Source organism: Musa acuminata, chromosome BXJ1-8, assembly GCF_036884655.1.
Source record: "Musa acuminata AAA Group cultivar baxijiao chromosome BXJ1-8, Cavendish_Baxijiao_AAA, whole genome shotgun sequence".
Lineage (NCBI taxonomy): Eukaryota > Viridiplantae > Streptophyta > Magnoliopsida > Zingiberales > Musaceae > Musa > Musa acuminata.
This window is the reverse complement of record NC_088334.1, coordinates 7,364,953-7,388,195: the sequence shown is the minus strand read 5'-3', so window position 1 is coordinate 7,388,195 and position 23,243 is coordinate 7,364,953. Positions and strand designations below refer to the sequence as shown.

General features: G+C 36.7%; 2 protein-coding genes across 3 annotated transcripts; both read left to right on the top strand.

The window, feature by feature from the left end:
• The first annotated feature begins 2,542 nt into the window (after nucleotides 1-2,542).
• LOC135587339 (nuclear transcription factor Y subunit B-1-like) lies at nucleotides 2,543-6,135 on the top strand. Its single transcript, XM_065078621.1, has 2 exons — nucleotides 2,543-3,748; nucleotides 5,738-6,135. The coding sequence occupies exon 1, from the start codon at nucleotides 3,197-3,199 to the stop codon at nucleotides 3,722-3,724; it is 528 nt and encodes a 175-aa protein (XP_064934693.1). The 5' UTR covers nucleotides 2,543-3,196; the 3' UTR covers nucleotides 3,725-3,748; nucleotides 5,738-6,135.
• Nucleotides 6,136-11,739: 5,604 nt separating this feature from the next.
• Nucleotides 11,740-21,757, top strand: LOC135587338 (potassium transporter 7-like). 2 transcript variants are annotated; one of them, XM_065078619.1, is made up of 9 exons: nucleotides 11,740-12,042; nucleotides 12,760-13,003; nucleotides 13,093-13,341; nucleotides 13,466-13,516; nucleotides 17,200-17,460; nucleotides 17,559-17,611; nucleotides 19,757-19,871; nucleotides 19,956-20,210; nucleotides 20,507-21,757. In XM_065078619.1, the coding sequence occupies exons 1-9, from the start codon at nucleotides 11,974-11,976 to the stop codon at nucleotides 21,592-21,594; spliced, it is 2,385 nt and encodes a 794-aa protein (XP_064934691.1). In that variant the 5' UTR covers nucleotides 11,740-11,973; the 3' UTR covers nucleotides 21,595-21,757. The 2 variants fall into 2 exon arrangements, with proteins under 2 accessions (XP_064934691.1, XP_064934692.1); XM_065078620.1 differs by having other exon boundaries at nucleotides 11,743-12,012.
• Nucleotides 21,758-23,243: the final 1,486 nt, after the last annotated feature.

The window sequence follows — 23,243 nt, the reverse complement described above, 5'->3', positions numbered from 1 at the left end:
TGACTAGAATAAAAAAGAAAAAAAATTCAATCTTTGGTTAATATCAACAAATAGTTTTTGTTCATTTTCATGGAATAATGGTTTCTTTTTCTTTCTTCCCCTCAGGCATACATGGGAGGCAAAAAAGGACACATTAGTGTACTGAGCTTGAATCATCCACCAGTCCAAAAAAAAAAGGACCAAGCTCCAAGAAAGGCACACAGTGTGGTTGCAAGAAGCCCCCCTTTATCCACTAACAATTAAAGCAGCTATCAACTTTAACAAAAGCAAAGGAGGTCCAAATGGGCACTTGGAAAAAGTGGCTTCACCACAAAAAGTGCAGCATACTACAATTCAAGCATGCACAAACAATAGCCAACTTGGATTGAAACTTCCTCTTCACCAAAGACAAGCTCCTGTCGAGCTCCACATAATAATGCCTGCCACAAAAACCTTGGCTCTTCCACCATCCACTGAGTCCCACAGTCTTGCCTGTGAAGACTGGATTCAGTTTCTAGATCATATGAGGAATCTCTGGGCCACTAGAATCCTTCAATAAATGGCTTCAAAGAGACCCTACATGTCCTCGAAAGACTCCAATTCCTAGGACTCATCGATGGTTTTCTAGTCCTCCCATGTCTCAAGTTCACCAGTGCAGCAACCAAGCTCAACGGATCATCAAGAGGTGTATGTATGCATGCCCTTCCTTGGAGAAACTGCTTCAATCCTCTGCTTGACCGAGGATTGCCATGCGTGTGGACTGATGAACTCCAGGCAAGTGTCACCTTGCAGTTTGCCGGAAATGCCGGCACGGCGGCCGAGGATTACAATTAATTATGTGAGTGTGATTAGTGACCATGTCCATATCTCCGTAGTGGAGAATAGTTAGAGTCAAGAGCATGTCAGAAAGGCATTGTCGAACCCCACCCATAGCATTAAAGATGCTGGCATCGCAGGAAGCTGATTGGAGATCTGTAAGCTACTGAAAGGGACAGGAGTGTATATTAATGGATTTCCTCTCAACCTTATGCTTCAAAGTGGATTCTGGCATATTGGACAGAGCAAATTATGAGATCCATATGTTTAAATCATATGTCATCCATATATCTCCAGAATAAAGTTTGTGCCTTTTTTACTGTATAGTCATTGTTGTTCTCATTCTGCAGAATATATATATATATAGATTATTAGGTACAGTTTATAGGTCTGTCTCTCATAAATACAAAGCTTGATAAAGGAACATTTTTGGAATGATGAGGGAGAAAGAACTTGTGAAGGATTATTCATATAGAATTTAGATTGATATTAACTTTGGAAATCTGATGGCAAGAAGAAGAACACCTGCTGAACTATTTTCTGGATAGATACTTTGTGCCTATCTTTTGATGAGATTTTTCTCTAAAATAGACACTATAATACATAAATATAGCTATATGTATGCAATTCTGGTGTATGGGAGATAAGATTACTGGTGTAGACTAAAGTGTGTGGACAGGAAAATTGGTAGTGCAGTCATTAAACTATAGATCAAAGAGTGACAACTACAAGCATGAAGAAGATGTGGTGTGGATATAAATATATGAATGATGAGATATGTCAATGAGTGCTTTTGTAGAAGATAGATTTTATAATCATATAGTGTTAGAAGATTAAGTCTGCCAAACTCCTACTTGTTTCTTTTATATATGATTCTTTTTTTCCTTGACCAAAATGAATTGTTTACCCAAAGATGCCACTTTGCCTCTAATAAATGCCTCACATACATATCTTTTTGCATGTAATTACACAGCAATTGGATATTAATACAAATAGCTAAATAGCAAGAAAATTATAATTATTATAAGATAATGATTTTTTATTGTTCAAGAGAGTCAGAATGTTTCAAAAACATGATAAATTCAGATTATAGAGGGACAGATAAAATAAGTAGCTTGATGATATAAATAGTATAATTTCTCTTGTTTTCAGGTCAGAATCACAAACTTTCTAGAGAGATCATGATGATTACATATCTACAACAGTAAACTTGTATGGGATAAGAAATTATTACCAATCATGATGATTACCAATGTATATATATATACCTGAAACATTAAATTTTTAGTGTTGTGATTGATGGCAAATGAAATGGTTATAATGTTAATCACTTTACCCTAAACTAATTATTCTTGACATCTTCTCCAAGATATATGTGACACATGAAATATTCATGCAAATCTGGTCGCTTTCATGCCCAAGAATTCACACACACACACAAGTATCCATGAGAGAGACATTAACCTACCACTCAACGTACAAGATGGCAACCACAATCTGTGGGTGGTTTGACTCTCTCTCTCTCGCGCACTCTCTCTATCTAACCCCACACAGCTGTGGGTGGTTTGACTCTCTCTCTTGATCCCTAGTTGTTTTCGTGGTCTCCACACTCATTCTTGGAAGAACCTTCGTTTCGTTCCAGCCTTTCCTCGAGCCTAACCTTCTTCCCCAACACCCCTCGCTATCCTTTCCACTTTAAAGTGTCGAACCGGAAACTGGTTGGCATGTCTCAGTAGTGGCCAGCTATGGATGCCTCATTTTCCATGCTTTTGGTGCATCAGACAACTCGACCAACACCTCCCTCCTGCCCCCTACTTTGACCTCCGCCTCTTTTCAACCATGAGTTCACCGCAGAACTCCATGGTCATCAGGGAGTCTGAGCTCTCACAGCAGCACATGCACACGTGATGGAACTACAGGCATCGAAGCTTTGAGTGAATCAAAGATGAGAGGAAGAGAGAAAGGTAGGGGACCAACCTGGGCCTTGCATCATAATGCTCAGTGGGAAGGGTAGAATCATTGGCTGCACATCCACCATGCTCCTGCAGAGCGAGGACACCAATAATGTGCGCTTCGGCCACGGCACGTGAGAGGCTCCTTCATGTGTCCTCCCCACAATACATGCATCCGGAATCTGAAATGACCAAGGAGAAGCCTAACAGCTGAATCTTTGAGGTCTCCTCCCTTGCCATGGCGCTGCTCGACTCACTGTGTCCACCCACCCTCGAGGGCTAGCCATGTACGTATGTATGTGTATACGTACGTGTGTACGTGTATGTTTCAACCTATATAGGAATACTGAGAGGAGGAGGAGGAGGACGAGGAGGACGAGGAGGAGGTGCCAAGGGGGGTACTCTTAGATTCTACAGGAGAGTTCCCAGCAAGTTTGACCACTGTGGACATGGCGGATAACATGGGTGGCAGCGTGGAGTCAGATGGGCATCATAACTGCGCAGGCTCGGCTTCGGGGGACGGCGGAATCAAGGAGCAGGACCGGCTGCTGCCCATCGCCAACGTGGGGAGGATCATGAAGCAAATCCTGCCCCCAAATGCCAAGATCTCCAAGGAAGCCAAGGAGACGATGCAGGAGTGCGTGTCGGAGTTCATCAGCTTCGTCACCGGCGAGGCCTCCGACAAGTGCCACAAGGAGAAGCGCAAGACCGTCAACGGCGACGACATCTGCTGGGCCCTCAACACGCTGGGTTTCGACGACTATGTCGAGCCCATGAGGAGGTACCTACTCAAGTACCGGGAGATGGAAGGAGATAGGGCGGCCACCGGCGGTCACAGCAACAAAGCGACCGGCTCTGATGCCGGAGATCAGGACGCGGTGGGCGAGCAGCGCAGGAATCAACCCTCCCCCAGTGCCCACTTGATGTTCAACGCCATGGAAACAAGTCATAACCCTTCTGCATCAAGGGGTTTCTAGATCTCCTTCTTCAACGCTAACAAGGTTAGTACTTGGTGATGAATCACAGCCAGGCTAAGAGAAGGATGACACCGGTTTGGTACAAGCTCAGAAACCTTGTGTTCTTGCTTTGCTTGTAAGATTTGTGTTGACTACGAAACCCACATCTTTACATTTCAAGCAAATTGATTCTTGAACCCTCTCCAAGTCTTCTTAGATTCCTCACACGAAACAGGGAGAGGGCAACTTCAATTCTTGAAGACATAAAATGATCACATGGTTCCTATGTTGTCACAACACCCTCGAAAGATACACATCTTTATGCAAAGGACTTGTATGAAGTGAAGCATCTAATGGAAGCACACTGAATCCAAACCACTGTAATTAGCAAGCTTTGGATTACCATCTGCAGATCTGAACTGAGATTTCAAAGTAGGATTTCATTGGTGAACTACATAACTATTTCAGCATTTAGGAACTTCATTTTCTTAGTTACTGTGTTCTTTCTTATCATTCATTTGACTTTTGTCTCCTCTGTAGTGTTTGATCACCCTGAATGGTATCATTCTAGCCTGCTGCCTCTTGAATCTTATGGTTCTTTTTCTTTCGACAACACAGAAGCATCTGCTGCTGATCAAAATTCTATGTTGTTCTTAGGTCACTGATTCTATTATTTTCTTCTCTTTTCTTGAGAAAAAGGGTGTGAAGCAAAGACCGAAAACTTAGGTATCTTCTAAGGCTTGCCAATTACAGTTTGCAGCATAAGCAGCAATCAAACACACATAATCTTGCAACAAAACGAGTGGGTGTCTATTTCCCTAAGCTCCATCCCGGAAAGAACATAGGCATCATCTTTGCCAAGGTTACTTGGATGGTTTCATAGAGAAATAGTATCAGAATGACTGCAAGTGTTGATCTATGAGCTCCTTTATAAGAATCAGATTTGTTGGGAATAATGATCAGCATATGAACATTGATAATGGCACTGTGGTTTTGGCTCAAGCTGTTGAGAGAAACTGAAAGAAATTTCTCTCATGCATCATTCAATGTTACCTTCATTTTTGCAACTACACAAAACTATGTTGTCCCTCCTGCATTCAAATACCAAGGCATGCTCATACTTTGGTAATATCTCAAGCTGAATGCTATTTACAAAGTAGTACTAATTTTTCTTTTACTAGAAATAATTAACTTCTTAATGCATGAAATCCTATGCCTGTCTGAAACTAAAAAATGAAAATGCTTAGTGAGAGAATGCCTGTGATACCACTATAAACCTTTGGCAAGCTACAAATGCATTCCAATATGTAAGTGTTTTTTAGCTTGTGTGTGTGTGTGAGAGAGAGAGAGAGAGAGAGAGATCCAGCTGTTTACTGTAAGAAACTAGCAGGAAGATTTGGATACATTTTATTGGAAGTTGAATGTACACGATCCTTCAATTATGGTCCTATAGGGAGAAATTGATAGGCAGCTATGAGTTTCCTTGGACAAAGTGTCATGGTACATGAAGCATCACATTCTAGAAATCTTATAGATCTTTGTTCAGAGACTTCTGTCTACATATGATGTTGATGATAATTGTATGTGTTATGAAGAGTGCAAACACTTGCAGATCTGTAACAACACCATTTGGTCCAAGAAAACGAGAGAGTGCTAAAGCTTTTTGGATCAATTCCATCTTCCATTTTCTTCTATTTTCTGATCTAATTGTTCTTGCTTTCTCTATGTTAGTCTAATGCTTTTGCCAATATCCAGTTTACATAATAGATTTTGAACAGCTCTCACAAATGATCTCATGTTCATTAGGAATAGGGATAGATCAAGAAATAATAGCAGGACACAACTGTTCTTAGTTGGCTGACCACCCCATTTGTCTTAATATATATTTCAGCAGAACATGAACATAATTTAATCTTTTAATGTACCTGCTAAGGCAGTATCATTGTTCATACTGTTCTTCTCTCTCTCTCTCTCTCTCTCTCTGGAGAAAGCAGCTGCTGATTTCTGTACAACCGTACATTCCATGGCCAGCAGATAAGATTGGCAGAAGCCTCGGTGGTGTGAAGACTCATCATGATCTCCTTGTCACACATGATGCAACAGTGTGAAAGTTGAACTCCTTTCTCGATTAGTTTGGCTTTGTATGTCGTCTTCCTCCGTGCATAGCAACGAAAAGAACCTCTTCTCCTGCCGCATACACACCTCCACATGCACCAAGAAGCAGCGAAGGTTGCAGCTCGGGTTTGACACTGGAGCCGACACCACAGCTTCAGCTTCAAGTCAAGAACCAGTTACAGTGAACTGCATGGCCATTTCAGCAGGAACAGCATGATCAAAAGGTATTCTCCATCGCAGAAAACCCTCATGGATTTGCTGACGTCCTTCGTAGATGTTCGTATCCCCACCACCCACCATTCGATACAAATCGATAATGCCAATGCCTCCTTGTGTTTCAAGATCTGCATATTAGACAGTCTCCTACATCTATCTGCATGTATTGTAAGTTCATTCTGTAGTACATATGCATTAGCTCTAACAATGACATGAGCTCTTTCTCATGACATTGTCCTCCAGAACACTTGTTTCTAGCAGCAAATGATTCTGGAGATATATATATGTGTGTTCTAAAACCAATACACAAAATTTTGGCTTCCTCCATGAGTTCTTTCTGTGGACATGTAGAAAACTTGATTGCACCCTTCACTGCAGCACCTTGGATTCAACAACACATCAAAGCAAGAATCTGGGGGACACTTGAGTGCACTGGAATCTGCAAGGTTGTGTGCTAAAGAAATCCCAAAGATTCTTTAAATTGAGACTTCTCCATGGCTCCTGAGTCCAAGATTTAAGAGCCCTAGATGTGTCACTGACAGGTGAGGGCATCTTATATGTGCTATTCCTTGGCAACTGGAGCAATGGCTTGGCTTTTTGATTGGCTTGAGTAAGAGAGAGCAAGCTTTATGGTTTGCCACACACATGCATTGAGGTAGAGTTCCACTGATTGGTTGGTTTACGTAGGGAAGTGTGATCTTGCAATTTGCCAGAAATATTGTGACAGTCATCGAGGCTTGTGATTATAATATTGTGATCATATCTTCATATCTCCCAAGTGGAGGACAAGAAGACCCAAACATGCCTAGAAAGCACCGTTAGAATTATATTGGGATGGCTACACAAATATGTTTCATGCTTGAGCTTAGAAAAGCTTCAGGGTTTCCCAATCACCATCATGTTCTTCTCTAAATGGAGCTCCAAGCTCAAAACATGGAGACCACCAGTGTTGTGAGTAGAACACCTTAAACTCCTGCAGATGTTTGATACCCAATCAAGTTGGTTCTCTCTGACATACTGGATGGGGAGGTGAAAGAAGATATAACATGTTTGCATCATATGGAATGGCACTGAGAATGAAGACTTGCATTCTCTCTAGAATCCACATGCATGAAACAAAGTTCTGAGAGCTACAACATTATTTTCTGACATTACTAATTGAATTCTCAGTTTTTGCAGGGATAGGTCACTATTGTTGGAACACATATAAATAGATCCATCATAGGACTACTCTTCCACTTAATACATAGGGCTCCTGAAACATTGTTTAGCTATATAAATTGAGTTCTTCCATGGTTAATCTTACTCTCTAATGATCAACTTAGTATTGCAAGATAAATATACAAGCTAAGAAAATAGTCTTTCTATTTATAGAGATAATATTGCATATATTAACCTTCTCCGGACTCCCTATTAATATGAACATAACAACATAATGGGTTGTTTTTTTATAAATAATATACACACATACATAGAGAGCGAGAGAGAGAGAGAGAGAGAGAGAGAGAGAGTCTACAACTTTGCTTAGCTTATACTATCTATTTGCTAAATTGCTACCCAACAAAATACCAACAAGCTTGGATCAGTGTGAAGCCCAATTCATGGAGAAGGAAGCCTAATAACTTAGGAGAAGTTGAGCAAACCAAAGACCACAATTCTCTAAATCTTGGAAGATGGAATTGATGTTACAACAAAGGAGCCACAAGTCCCTAAATGTGGCCTACAGAACAAGTAGCTGTTCTAAATATCATTGGGGTCGAATATGCCTAAAATAATCTCTCTTTCTATCTTTGATCTGGAAATTCTCACACTATACTGTATTTATCATGGGGTTGTGTTGATGGTCAATCCAATCTACATCAGGTTTCTGCAGTAGAACTTCCAATCCCAAACATACCAAACCCAGTGAGAGCATATGCTGAAGCCATGGCCTGTGTGGTACTTGTCCTTGGATAGAACACTTGATGATGAGCACTCCATTGCACTGAATACCTACAGAGAATATGAACATTCTGCTCTCTTTTTTATCATTCTTTCTTTCTTCCCCATCACATTTTTTTGGGGTCAAACAAGCTAAATGTAAGTTATTCTATGTGGTCACATCAATCAAAATCTTGACTTTGTACATCAACCAATTAATGAGTTTGAGTAAGGATGAACTCCAAATACTAAACTACGTGAGAGAATAGATAGATTTAAATTGAAGATTTCCTTTCCTCAACCTTTAGTAAGTAAATTTTTATGTTGTAGTATTATTAACTATTGAAAAATAATAAATTCATTTTTTCTCCTTTTGTTAGACAGCTTAAACAATTCATGTTTCAGGGATGCTGATGAACATGTTTTGGACTTTAGAGACCCCCTATCAATCATCACAAACAGTAGTACAATAAAAAGGTATTATATTCTTCAAGATGAGATGATGAAGTTGACATTATATGCTCACAACTACCAAATAGTTGGTTGCCTATATGTATATTACATATATGTCATATAGGGAGTTGGCCCACTTTGTAGTGTCGGCTCTTTGGTCCAACAAAGCTTATTATATCAAATTAAAATTATAAATTATGTTTAAAAAAAAGGGAAAAAAACAATGAAATGTGTCATGTTTGAAAGTGACACATGCAAATGATTAATTTAAAGGATTAACTAAATGACAAGTCAAGTTAAATTAGGGTTAAGTTAGATGTTGAATATCAGGAGAGAAAGATTAACTAAGATTTACTATGAAATTTGAAAGGGAACAAAATTTAAAAAAAAAGACAATAAGACAAAATAGTTGTTGGCGAAAGATACAAGTGATAGTTGGATCGACCTAACTTAATTTCGATATGTATTCATAAGAAGTTTTCGAAAGTGATTGAAGAGGGTTGGATATTCCATTTGATTCTCAAATGTGCTTTATTTGATGTTTAAGATAATAATACAATAAAGTATGAGGTGTGAAAAAATAATAATATGTCTCAATTACTATGATCTAGTGGGCTTTTAATACTTGATCTAGTTGAAAGAAATATTTTAGGGTTTAGACGAAATATTCCAATCATATGCCCTATTTTTTATTGACAGTGAATATTTCTCTATTAAAATTATATAATCATCCTATATAAAAAAAAAAATTAGTATAATTATATGATGTTAATTAATTAGATGTAATAATTATGAGTTTCTAATAGGAAAGAATGTTTAGTCATCAAAGTGATGTTTCTAATATATCAGTAATCACCATGATTAAATTTATCTTTTAGTAATTACCTCACTGTTAAGTAGAAACATCTCAAAGCCTCATCATAAATCTTCTCCCACAATAATTCTTTTTTTTTAATCTTCATATTTCTATCTCAATCACAAATCCTCTCTCTAAATTCAATCTTTCTTTACTACTATTTCCGTACCTGACAAAAAAAATGAGACATATCATGTGACTATTATTAGTATTCAGAGGAGTAGACATGAGATCTGATTCGTAGGGGAATGATGTACTCATTCTAACTATTATATCACATTGGAAGTGATTGATCCATAGTGTTTTGGCCATCATCATCCTTAGTAATATGCAACTTCATTGTGTCCAATAATTCTACCCTTTTCTTAGCATGCCAAATATGAAATATCATATGATCGAATGGAACCCCACGACCAATTATTCTATGTCTTTTGTTGATGGGATCTCCTTCGGACAAAGAAGTACTTGATTTGGGTCAATCGAGATGTGGTAGGCTTCACGATCCAATGAGTTTAATAGGATTCCAATTTGAATCATAATTGAAATCTTGATGACCTTTATAATATTTGACATGTTATGAAATTAGAGTAAGATATGAAATATTTATCTTTTTCTAGTTAATGAACCAATAACTTATTAAGATAATCTTATTCTTATAAAATTGTACACAGCACTTAATTCTTGGATTACGTTTAAGCTTTTTTTAGCTCAATTAGGTCCTCGATTTACTCTAAATTCACGAAGAAATTTATGGTGTCGAAAGCTCACTATTATCCACCTCCAAATTATAAATTATATATGAAATATTTATAATGTTGTAATATAATCATGACTAATTCGGTATAATACGATCTTTCAATTTTTTTATTGTTTTTGAAATCTAGTTAGCGGTGTTGTGAATTTTGTTATGTAAAATGCTTGTTTTGTATTGTTATTCTTATTCAATTTGACTAATATGAATACGTAAAAGTAATTTTCTTATATTGTCACCAACACAAACTATATAGTGTTTTTGTTATTCTTATTTAATTTGATCGATATGAATAGTTAAGGGACATTAATTAGTTTAGTATAATAATAATAATTACCTTGAAGTGAAACTTAATTATCTCTTTTAGTAAGTATTTACTTTTATTACTTCATATTTTAATTATCTGATATGTCAAGGATTCAAATTCAATTAAGATCGTGTGTTATAGCTTATGCAACACTGATGATGAAATGATAAAGATCATATTAGGGGTTCGATTAATGCAAAGATTACTTCTGATAAAGACTCATTTGATGTTGAAATTAGTAAAAATTTAAAGAAATTATAATTGAAAGCATATAATTTTTTCAAATGAATCTTTTTTATAGAGGATTTAGGAAATCATTGAAAATGAAGATGATAGTTAATTCATGAGATAAAACATTCGATCATCATCTAATCGTGGAGACCTGAGTTAAATCATCAAATGTCAAAATCGTAACATGATGGTTTATGCTGACATTAGGGGATCTTGAGTGACATGAATAAACATGTGTCGATAATCGTTTGACGTCGAATCATTTAAATTAGGTTTTTTTAATCTATTATCATTTCCAACCAAATTCCAAGGATAAAAAAACTTTATCGTTTGCATTCCTTTTCACAAAAAATAAAAACACCCATTCCTAAAATATATTTCAAAAATAATTTTACTAATTAAAATTCGATTTTATTTCCCCCAAAAACCACGCACAAATCTCACAAACACAAAACACAAAAGAATAAGCCATGGGAATTATCTAATGCTTATGGGCATCGACATCATGGTCATGTCATCGAGTGCATGCATTCTACCATTCCCACCCCCTCTCTATTTATATTCTTAAATAGATTCCCACATGGCTCACAGAGGCCACGCCCCAGCAAATCTCAGCCGTTCGATGAGCCGGCGGAGTCAAGATCTGACTTCCGCATGATGATCCCTCTAGGAATTTTGCATATTAACCCTTTCTTGTTTAGAAATTTGCCAATTTAGTCCATGGCTTTTCAGCAGATATAGTCATTGACTTATCAGCTGGCACCTCATGTATCTCATGAATTTGATATACGGATCAAAATATCTACTGATTGTTCATAAATCAAAATATTACTGTGATATTTATTATATATAAATATATATATATATATATAATAAGCTGAAAAATTAAAGAAAGAAATTACTTCGAAATAGTGGGATCCCTCTACGAAATATTAAAAGTTCGAGGATTGTTTCTGTAAATTATCCAACTTCTTCCGTACCCTGTTATCTTACCTGCCCCGCTTACGCATCTGATGGGTCCCACTACAAAATATGTTATCCTTTTGAGCAGTTTGTATTTTTAGTTAGTGAGTGTCCCCGCGTGTTACTTGCGGGTCCCGCACATCCTACCCAATTGCCGTGCTCCGCCAGGCGGGTCGGGAAGAAGGGTAGAAACCTGGTGCCCGCCCGTAGGCCCCGCTTCAGCCAAGACGGCGTCTCGGCGGCGATGGCTATCTTAAATCCACTGCCGGTGCAAGGATCCATAAAGAACCAGCGCGCCGCGTTCGCTATAAACTGGAGTTTCTCGTCTCTCTCTCTCTCTCTCTCCGAGCTCGCTGCGGATTATTTTGGAGATTCGGAGTGATCCTTTCTGGGCGTAGAAACAGCAGCGGCAGTGGCAGTGGAAGTGGCGACGACGGGCACAAATCCGTCGAACGACAATGGATCAAGAGATTGGTTCGATTCCGCACGATCGGCTGGTCAGACACCTTCCATTCCGTCAACAAATCGTTAGGGCTTCAATCCCAGGGTTTACTTTTAGTTGTCTGCTTCTTCTTGTTTTTGTGCTCTTCGGTTTCTGTAGCTGTGCTGGTTGGTAATGATGACCACCCTCATTATGGATCTGGAGGTTTTATACGGGATTTGGGATTCTATCTTTAGTTGAAACCCTTCGATTTTATGGTACGAGAACAAAGTAAAAGAAACCAATTTTTGGAATGGTATCCGAGTCGATTGTAAGTTTTGCGTTTCTACTCATTGGTTGTAGATGTCAATGTCGATGCGGAGTGCCGCGTTCTTTTGACTTTTGATCAATTGGAGTTCAAGATTTAATTTGTAGCTATAGCATTTCTGTTTATTTAATTCCGGGTTGGATGATGTTCGACTTGTATGAGATTTCTCTCCGTCATGGCTAATCTCTATTTATGACTTTGGAAGACAGAGGATTGTTTTCATATTGAAAGAGTGGGGAATTAAACATACTTATCTGATAGATGTATGTTATTTTGTTTTTATAGAAAGTGATCGCGTAGGAAGTTTTCATTTGCCAGTTACAGGATAGTTGAAGAAGGAATACATCAAAAGCATGTTTGCTTGTATGTCATTAGATTTTCTGTCAACCAATTTACTATACTCGAGGCGTGCTATTAGGTTCAGTGCAAATATCTTTTTTCTTTTTTCACTGATAGAATTGTTTGATGAATGTTGATCATTATTTGTGTTTGTAGGTTAATTGGAAGAGTGATTACAAACGTCTGCTTCTTTTAGCATATCAGAGTTTTGGAGTCGTATATGGAGACTTGAGTACCTCTCCCATCTATGTATATACAAGTTCTTTTGCTGGAAGGCTGAACAATTATCGAGATGAGCAGACAGTATTTGGTGTATTTTCCTTGATATTCTGGACATTCACCCTAATCCCATTGCTTAAATATGTGATGATAGTCTTGGGTGCTGATGATAACGGTGAAGGTCAGACTCTTGATAATGTAGCCTTCTCTTTCTCTTTTGTATTTCCTTTTTTCCACCTTTGTCACTCATAATAATGGAACTGCTCATAGGTGGAACATTTGCTTTGTACTCATTGCTCTGCAGACATGCAAAGCTTAGCTTACTTCCTAATCAGCAAGCAGCTGATGAGGAGCTTACCACATATTATAGAGCTGGTTACATTCCTCAAATTGCTATTTACTCTCCATTAAAAAGGTTTTTGGAGAAGCACAAAAGACTGCGTACATGCTTACTTCTTATTGTTCTGTTTGGTGCGTGCATGGTGATAGGAGACGGGGTTCTTACACCAGCAATTTCTGGTATACTGCCATATGTATTTATGTAACCCTTCTTTTTAGGGAATGAAAATTCGCTCTTTATTTCTTAAAACTCTTTGTTTTTCGTCTCCATCTCATTCTCAAAATAAATTTTGCTATGTTGCAGTTCTCTCATCAATTTCTGGATTGCAAGTTCGTGCCAAAAAATTGGTTGATGGTATGTGTTGTTTATTCTTTGGCCTTTCTTTTATATATGAAAATGTCATGGTTCTCTTATTTCTCAGCTCTTTATTATGATGGAAATGTATTTCAACTACTTGGTTTTAAAATTTGATTTTCAAGGGTTTTAATCTTATTGATCCTTAGCCAACCTTAGTCTTAATACAATAGCAGAAAAATATTTTAATAGATGTAATTGTTTGGGCCAATGCCCACTAGCTTTGGCTGTTAAAGCATCCAAGCCCCTTTTAAGCGATTACTGGTTTGGATTCCCTATATAAATTATATATATATATATATATATATATATATATATATATATATATATATATATATATATATATATATATATGGGTTAAGATTCATTTTAGCTCCTGTGGTTTTGGTCATGGACTACTTAAGTCCTTATGGTTTACTCATGTTTAAAATAACTCCTATATTTTTAAAAACATAGCATATAAGTCCCTTCCGTCAAGCTTGAGTTGATATACGTTAGAGTCTGCCTACGTGACATGTTGACTCACAATAAATCATTAATATAGTGATATATGCAATTTAAGTTAAAAAAAAAAAGTCTATCTTGTCGAGGAAGAGGAAACAACAGACGTAGGCGGAGAGGTAGAGGTAGGAGAGGCTAAAGGCTAAGGTAAGAGAGAGCTGGACCACCATGTTGTAGGCATGACGGGTGGAGGCGTATGAGAGGACGAAGTGAGAGGTGATGGGGATGAAGACGCCCAGGAGGAGGAAGAGGGACCAGAAGACCATTGCATGCCTAGCGTCAAACTAATCAACACATCCACCCGAGGCAAGACCGGAAACTCCTGAACTTGTCGTCAGCGCGGGAGAGGCTGCGTGCGTCCGAAGCCCTGCTAGGCAACAGCGGCTCAGTGCTGCTACTGATGATTACTTCCACGATGATGCCTCCTCCCGCCATTGATGATGGTCTCAATTTGTTTTAATTTAAATTACAAGTGTTATTATATTAATAGTTTATTGTGAGTTAGGATGTCACGTAAGCAGACTTTAACATCTGTTAACTCAGACTCGACAAAGGGGCTTATATACTATATTTTTTAAAATGTAGGGGTTATTTTAGACACGAGCAAAACCATAAGGGCTTAAATGATCTATAACCAAAACCACATGGGCTAAAATGGATATTTTTTTAAATTTAAATTACATGTGTCATTATATTAATAATTTATTATGAGTCAACATGCCACGTAAGAAAACTCTAACGTCTGTTAACTCAGACTTGATGGGAGGGGCTTATATGTTACGTTTTTTAAAATTTAAGGGTTATTTTAGACACGAACAAATTATAAGGGCTTAAGTGGCCCATTGCCAAACCACATGGGCTAAAATGAATCTTAACCCTATATGTATATGTATATGTATATATGTGTGTGTGTGTGTGTATGTATGTGTATATATGGGTACGTATATATATGTGTACGTATATGTGTGTGTGTGTGTGTGTGTGTGTGTGTGTACTATATATAGTTTATGAATTGAAATAAGAGATTCCTCTTTGTTGAAAGGGTGATCAATCTTTTTGAGTGCATCTTTTCTTAGGATAAGGTTTGAATTTCTAGTTTTTAACAGCTAATTCTGACTTCTTTTTTTTTTTTGTTATGTTCCTATTGGTAAAAGAAGGAAAATAAAAGATAGCTATGAGGCGCAATGAAGCAATTTAAAGTATGTTGACAAATGAAATTCTAAATATGGATTGAATAAACATCTTTAGTTCATCACTTCCTCTTTTTTTTGTGTAGCCTAAGTTGTTTGATGAAGGTTGGAGAATTATCTTCTCTGTTCACCTGCCTATTTGATCAATGGGCTAGGCCCACAAGTGTTATTGCTTTAGAAAGAAAGCATTAGTTCTTGGTTTGAACCATAATACACAAACTTGGCATAAATCTATCTTTTAATATGGTTCTGTGTTTATGGGAATTTGATCTAGAAAGAAATCTCTTTTTTATTCCCAGTTATAAGGTGACTTTTTGAAAAGAAAGGTACAAGATCATTTGACAGGGGACTCAAGTCCAATTTTTTGTAGTAACACTTCACTATACACACACACACATATGCATTCATGTCTGAAAAATGTATTGCATTCATATACATGCACATGATTCTTATTTGGAGCACTAATGAAAGTGTTATATAACTTACTTTCTCTAATGCATACTTTCTCTAATGCTTACTTTAATGCTTACTTTCTCTAATGCTTACTTTAATGCTTACTTTCTCTAACTTAGGGGAAGTAAACTTCCTAGAGATATGTCAAATTATAACAGTAACTTTATAACTGAAATAATGAGAAAGAGGAGATCTCTGCTTAGCTTAAATTGGTTGCTATTGATTGGCTTTACAAAAATTGTTGATGTTGCATTAGGTGGAGCTGAAACTATGCTAGCAAGACTAGTAGTCAAAGTGTGATCATGACTGGTGTAGTCATGATTAAGTTTAACTTAATTCTAACACCACGAGATAGTGCATGCAAATATGTAGGGAACTCAGTTGAGCGTCTATGCCTCGTTGAACACATCAAGTAGTATTGTGGGCTTTGCTATTTAGTTGCTCGTTAAATCTACCAAATAAACGTATCAAAATAAGTTAAATAATTATTATGAGAAAGTTCAGATATCATGTTACTTCTCTTTTTTTTTTTTTTTTTAATTATTTTCTATGCATTGTCATAGCATATGAAGCGCCACTGCTTATTTGATGATCCATGATGGTCAAAATCTAGTCATCGGAACAAAAATTTGCTCCTAGTTGGTCTTGCAACTTGCATGAGACACCACTTGTATTGCTAGGATGCCTCTCAACAATGGCAACCCAGTGCACAAGATTTCCACTAGTAGAGGGTCTTGGGAGGGTCAATATATGTAATCATATCCGTACAAAACACAAATAGAGAGGCTGCTTCCACAACTTAAATTTTGGTCACTAGATGCAAATGAGCATCTTTACCATGAGACTAAGGCCCACTCTTTGGCATGCCTTTCATACGATAGCGGGCAGTCGTAGTGCCAATTTGCTTCCTATGAATGTTGCCATGTAAAAGAATTTCTCAACTTTGATAAGCCAGCTTGGGTTTTGCTAAACATGGGACATTATTCTTTGCCTCTTAGCAAAAAATGTTGATGTACAGTTGCAATGTCTATTGTGGCTTAGGCTAAAAGTTGGAAACAATATTATGTTGCTCCCATTGGTAATCACATGATGAAATGACAAAAGACTTTTGACTGACAGTGACATTACCAAATATCTCTGGCTCTGTCGTGGTTGTATAGTAGATGGTCATGCCTCTTAAGCGGATCTGGTAATGCTTGAGATGGTTGATAACCATAGATTTCTATTGTAAGCAAAGCCAATATAGTAGAGTTGGTTTAGCCATCATGTAAAGGCGACAAGGTTTGATGGCAACTCCCAATATTGGCTTAATTTGCTATGGAAGCAGTGGTGCTGGCAATTGTTCTACTTCATACTGCAGCAGTCAGGTCAATTTAATAGGCGAATTTCCTTATGCAACTCCAAGCCTGCCATCTAGAACTTCTTGCTTAAGTATGTTTTCTTAAATCATCTAGAAGGTTATTTGAAACTTGAATTTGCATTAGTTTCTACATTTTTACTACATTGTATATCACAATATTTGATCTTCTGTCAACATAGGTGAGGTGGTAATCATTTCCTGTGTTGTGCTGGTTGGACTCTTTGCCTTGCAGCACAAGGGAACTCAGAGGGTGGCCTTCATGTTTGCTCCTGTTGTTATCATTTGGCTCTTGTTCATTGCTGCAATTGGCTTGTACAATACAATTTATTGGAACCCCAGAATAATCCATGCTCTTTCTCCACATTACATTGTCAAGTTTTTTGAGCACACAGGAAAAGATGGTTGGATTTCCCTTGGGGGAATACTTCTTTCAGTTACAGGTTGATATCAGAGCTTATGCTGCCTTCTCTTTTGTGAATGTTCTTCTTCAGTTTAACTAGTATATAGCAATCTATTTCTAAGTTGGAGTGATTTACAGGTACTGAAGCTATGTTTGCAGATCTTGGACACTTCAATGAGACATCCATCAGGGTATGTGTTCTAAATATCTCATTATATATTTGTGAGAATTCTTGTTTCAAGAATGAATATTCAGATAAAGGTGAAATTTTTAAATGAATTGCCGATAGTACACTAGAAGCAATATGAAACTCTTGGAATAAATGAATTGTCAATATTTGCTACTCTCCAAAGGCAGGTTTCAGACTTTGACCATGTTCAAGAAATCTGTCTTTGATTAACCTGTAGGTATGGTAAGGAGAACTATATTTGATATTCGTATGTATCACTCTTTTGCTTATCTCTGAGAATGTGTGATATATGTAAATCAATTGAATAATTTAATAAGTTTGATTATAATATTCTCCTTGATATGCTTCTTAAAATTACATAATTCATATTAAAGCTGATCTCAATTTTCTCTTTTTAAAAACATTGCAACTGAATCATAAGTGTCGTCTGTTCAGATAAGTTTCTAGTTCAATTGACTAACCTTATTATTGGAAAGTGTACCGATCGTTTTACAGACCCTGCAATCTTTTTCTATCAACTGTATTCTCTCTTGTATATGTAACATCTATCAGCAATATCATATGTAAACATTAGGTTGGTGTGTTATGCTTTATTCAGATCAAGTAATTTAGGACATTTGGTATCTTGGTTGTGAGATGAACAGAATTCAATGAGGGAGCTTGGACATCTACTATAATACATTACATCTCAATGCTGCTTATGATGCTTGTTTTAAAGTGTGTGTCAACCATAATATGTTACATCTTAATGCTGCTTGTGATACTTATACTAAAGGAAGAGAAAATCTTCTATTCAAAGTTTCAAACAACACACAAGAATTGGCAAATTAGTTCTCTAAAGAAAGATTACTTTCAGAGATCTATGCACAAACGTTTAAGTCCCTGACACCTTGTAGTTTAAAGTTTAAACTGATTGATGATGCTGTAATTATACACTAGAACTATTTTGACAATGTTTTCATCATGTTTGCTTCATACTAGTTATGTTTTCCAAGGCCACCTTTCTATTTAGTCATACATTCTTAACCACTTTGGCTTAGTATTGATCATTCACTACATTGCCATGGTAGTGGAATGACTATGGTGGCAACATCTGTCCAAGTTAGAAATTCAGCTGGAAATTTTATTTAATTTGCTATAAGAATTATCTCATCGATATTCACATGAGATGTCCATATGGCAATTTACTGCCCTTCACAGTCATTTGCTATCCCATTATTATTACAAAACCAATTAAAATGAAAGTCTATCATTTTAAAAGTGAGGTTTAAGTTTTAGGCAAAATAGTAGCTATTCTCGTCCTGTTATGCACCATATGATATCACAACTAAATAAGCACAAAACTCCATCTTCTGATTCGTCCAACTCTTTTACTTTGCAACCAGCTTTCTCACATTAAAAAAATTAAATTGTAGTTAAAGAACAATCCTGTAGCTATTCTGTCCCGTTATGCACCATATGATGCACCATAATTGTTGAAGCAGCACAAAATTCCATTCTTCCTGATTCATCCAACTAGCAGGGTTTTTTACTTGGCAACAAGCTTTTGCACATACGATGTCAAATTATAAGTAACCTATATCAGTACAGACCATTTTTTGTGACTAACTTTATTGGGAACATGAATAAACCATACAAACAGATAAACAATAATACAAGTTCCTATACTCCTTTAAGTGTTCGCACTCAACATGGGGCTTAGTTCCTATACTCATTGGAACAACTCTAAATGATGTAAAATGTGAAAATGTGACTATTCTGCTCCTTTAGCCATATGTGGAAGGGTCTCATATGTTTATGCACTGTTGCTTCACTTTCTCTTAAGAGACAATTACAACTATTCCCACTCTTATTTTTCTCATGTTTCTCCCATTTCCACCTCTTTCTTCTGTTAAATAACTTCAATATTACTTCATTCAATTGTCTCATAAAAGGTCTTCTAGAAGGTTTTAGTGCAAGGACTTTTCAGGGGGAAAAATTGGCCATAGAATGTTTGCTCCAGTAGATCATTGTATACTGGAATTTCATTGTTTTGTGGCCCGTGTAAATGAAAGCTTCTACCTACAAATTCTGACTTGGCACTGTGTTTTATCTTAAATTTCTCATGTCATTGATACCTTCAATCTCCATGGAACTTTTTATGCAGATAGCATTTGTTGGTCTGATTTATCCATGTTTAGTACTGCAATACATGGGGCAAGCAGCATTTCTTTCTAAAAATATACACGATGTATCTAGCAGCTTTTTCGAATCTATACCACGTAAGTTTTCATGCATTGGGGTTGCTACTCTAAAAATGCCCAAAGATGAACATTTACTTGTAATTTTTTTATTTTATTTTGCAGAATCAGTTTTTTGGCCTGTTTTTGTGATCTCGTCTCTTGCTGCTATAGTCGCTAGTCAATCTGTCATCTCTGCTACTTTCTCCATTGTGAAGCAATGTCATTCATTGGGATGCTTTCCACGTGTCAAAATTGTCCATACATCAAGATGGATCCACGGCCGGATATATATACCTGAAATAAACTGGATCCTTATGGTTCTTTGTCTTTCTGTCACACTTGGTTTTCGTGACACAACCATAATTGGAAATGCTTACGGTAAGGTTGTTTCCTTCACTGATCTGCATGATAGACATGCCAAATGTCAGGTCTGATTTTATCTATTCTGAAATTTCTATTCGCTCCAGTGATCTTCATTGCATGTCATTCTATATATAGTTATAGTTAGGTTAGATGGTACATGCTTGGAACCTGTATTATAACCACAATCTTACTTGTGGGTCTCTGTCATCCATGTTTTTACTTCAATGTGTTTGCAGTTATAACCAATATTGGCTGTTGATCATCTTTATATTATCTGCTAAGCAGGATTGTACTTTTATCTTTGATTTCAGGTATAGCAAGCATGACTGTGATGTTTATTACCACATGGCTGATGGCATTAGTTATTATCTTTGTGTGGCAAAATAGTGTCATATTTGCCTTTCTATTTCTCATTTTCTTTGGGTCTATCGAGGGTGCCTATCTTTCCTCTTCTCTCATTAAGGTTCCTCAGGGAGGATGGGTGCCTTTTGTGCTCTCCTTTATCTTCATGGTCATCATGTATGTCTGGCACTATGGCACTCACGAAAAGTACCTTTTTAACCTACAAAACAAGGTCTCGATGAAATGGATTCTCACTCTTGGCCCCAGCCTTGGGATTGTTCGTGTCCCAGGAATGGGATTTATTTACACAGAGCTAGCTACTGGTGTGCCATCTATCTTCTCCCATTTTGTGACCAACCTTCCTGCTTTCCATCAAGTTCTTGTCTTTGTCTGCGTGAAATCAGTACCGGTCCCATATGTTCCACCAGATGAACAATACCTCATAGGACGGATTGGCCCCAGAACCTACAGAATGTATAGGTGCATCATAAGATATGGCTACAAAGATGTGCAGAAAGTTGAAGACAACTTTGAGAATCAATTGATATTGAGCATTGCCAAGTTCATTCAGATGGAAGGTGAGGGGTCATCCACTGGAAGTTATGATTCATCTCCAGAAGGAAGAATGGTCGTCATACGAACTACTGACACATCTGGTACTAGGTTGGTGACAAGGGATGCTGATGAGAGTGAATGTAATTCTACCCCTATCAGGAGCAGCAAATCCATAACGCTGCAAAGTTTGCAGTCCCTATATGAGGAAGAATCACCTCATGTTAGTCATCGTCATCGGGTGCAAATCGAGTTGTCTGAAACAGAAGATATTAACTGTGAGGTTAAAGAAGAATTAATGGCACTGTTGGAAGCTAAGCAAGCAGGAGTTGCCTATATAATGGGTCATTCTTATGTGAAGGCCAGGAAGACATCATCTTTCATGAAAAAAATTGCCATTGATGTTGCCTACTCTTTCCTCCGTAAGAATTGCAGGGGTCCTGCAGTGGCTTTGAATATTCCTCACATAAGCCTCATTGAAGTGGGGATGATCTACCATGTTTAGTAAGTTCATTTTTATACATAATATGTATGTTCTCAGTGTCAAAGAGGAAGTCAGAGAAGCAAAAGTTTTGCTGCAATATATGAAAATTTTAGCCATTCACTACCTATTTGGCTTAAGTCTGCCTGTACTAGTTCTTGGTGTAATATAAGCAGTTGTTAGAACATGTTGTGTCATATCTTGTGGTATACTACTTTCTACAGGATGCAGTTCCAGCTGGATCTTATCGCTATCAAACATTGTGACCGACATCTTTGCAATTAAATGCAAAGATACAGCTTACCTCATTTGTGGTAATAGCCTAGAGGAAGTTGATCAGTGTAGGACATAAGCTTCCTTAAGTTGACAATAATTGCATTGTCTCTCTCTAGTTGAGATTTGTAATGTCATTTTTATTTAGACTGGGAAAACAATTAATGTTCCCTTTATTTTCTTTTCTTCATCTCCTTGTTGCTTTAAACAGTTATTGAAGTGTTGCATTGTATGAGACATCATTCAAGTAACATATAAGTGGATTGCAGATTAAGCTGTGAAGTGTATGTGAACGCATACACATGGAATGGTGGATGGCAGAGGAATTTGCAGATCCAATGTCCTTTGTATCTGACACTGCAAAATCTGAAATGCTGCAGCAAAAGAATTAGTTTGTCTGGTATCAATGATTGAACCAATCATCAGTCATTTGAAGTTGATGGTAAATTCTGAAATGGCTTACCTAACAAAAGATAGCTGTCAAGAGCTTCTGTAGGAAGTTTATTAGTTTTTATTATCTACAAAAACCACATGTTACAGTGAGCAAAATCTTCATAATGGATTAGTGACTGATGGCTTTTTCTTGGTGACTTGCAGCTTGATAAGGCTTATCCCTTCATGCATGGAATGCAGAATGGCTGCTATCTGCAAGCAAGCCACTACTTTGCTGTGTTAATGGTGTAATGCTTAATGGTATGACCTCTCCCCTTTCACAGAGATCATGTAATCTTCCTGACTACATGTAAATATACATATCTTGTTTGTGTAGTTACATGATCTCTTCTGTCACAGAAGAAAAATTATCTATCCTATCAATGTAAGGTGGTCATATTTATCTCAACATTTCTTTTTTTCTTGTTATAATATATATATATATATATATATATATATATATATATATATATATATATATATCCTATATTTAGGTTTTAATTTTATAATCCCTTCAAATATTTTTGACTTTTCATATATGTCAATCTTGTTGAAATGCATATAATAAACTAAATTCAACTACTGTCGATCATGGTTATAAATAAAAATTTTAAAATATTAAAATTTACCAAATATTCTGTTTATTATTTTCTCCAATTATTTAATCCCTCGTGGTTCCTCACATTTTCCAAATGAGTATTATTGTAAATTTGGTTTCTGATGTTATTATGCTGACTGTTAATTATCTAAGTTCTTTGCAATGGTATATGTAAGTTTATTAATTTATAATAAAATATATTTTTAACATTAATTAAAATAAAAAAAATTATATAAATTTACGACATTCCTTTCACATGATTCATAAATATATTCTGAATATTAATTAAAAGAGAAAATTATATAAATTTACATGGAATATACCAAAAACTTGATAAAAAAAGTTCATGGAAAAAAAATCAAATTCTTTG

Bases quoted from the DNA above. Each gene is read 5' to 3' on its own strand.
- LOC135587338 (XM_065078619.1), top strand. From the start codon at position 11,974: ATGGATCAAGAGATTGGTTCGATTCCGCACGATCGGCTGGTCAGACAC. The intron at 12,043-12,759 runs GTTAGGGCTTCA...TTGTGTTTGTAG, and splicing joins TTCCATTCCGTCAACAAATC to GTTAATTGGAAGAGTGATTA. The intron at 19,872-19,955 runs GTAAGTTTTCAT...TTTATTTTGCAG, and splicing joins CTTTTTCGAATCTATACCAC to AATCAGTTTTTTGGCCTGTT.
- LOC135587339 (XM_065078621.1), top strand. From the start codon at position 3,197: ATGGCGGATAACATGGGTGGCAGCGTGGAGTCAGATGGGCATCATAAC.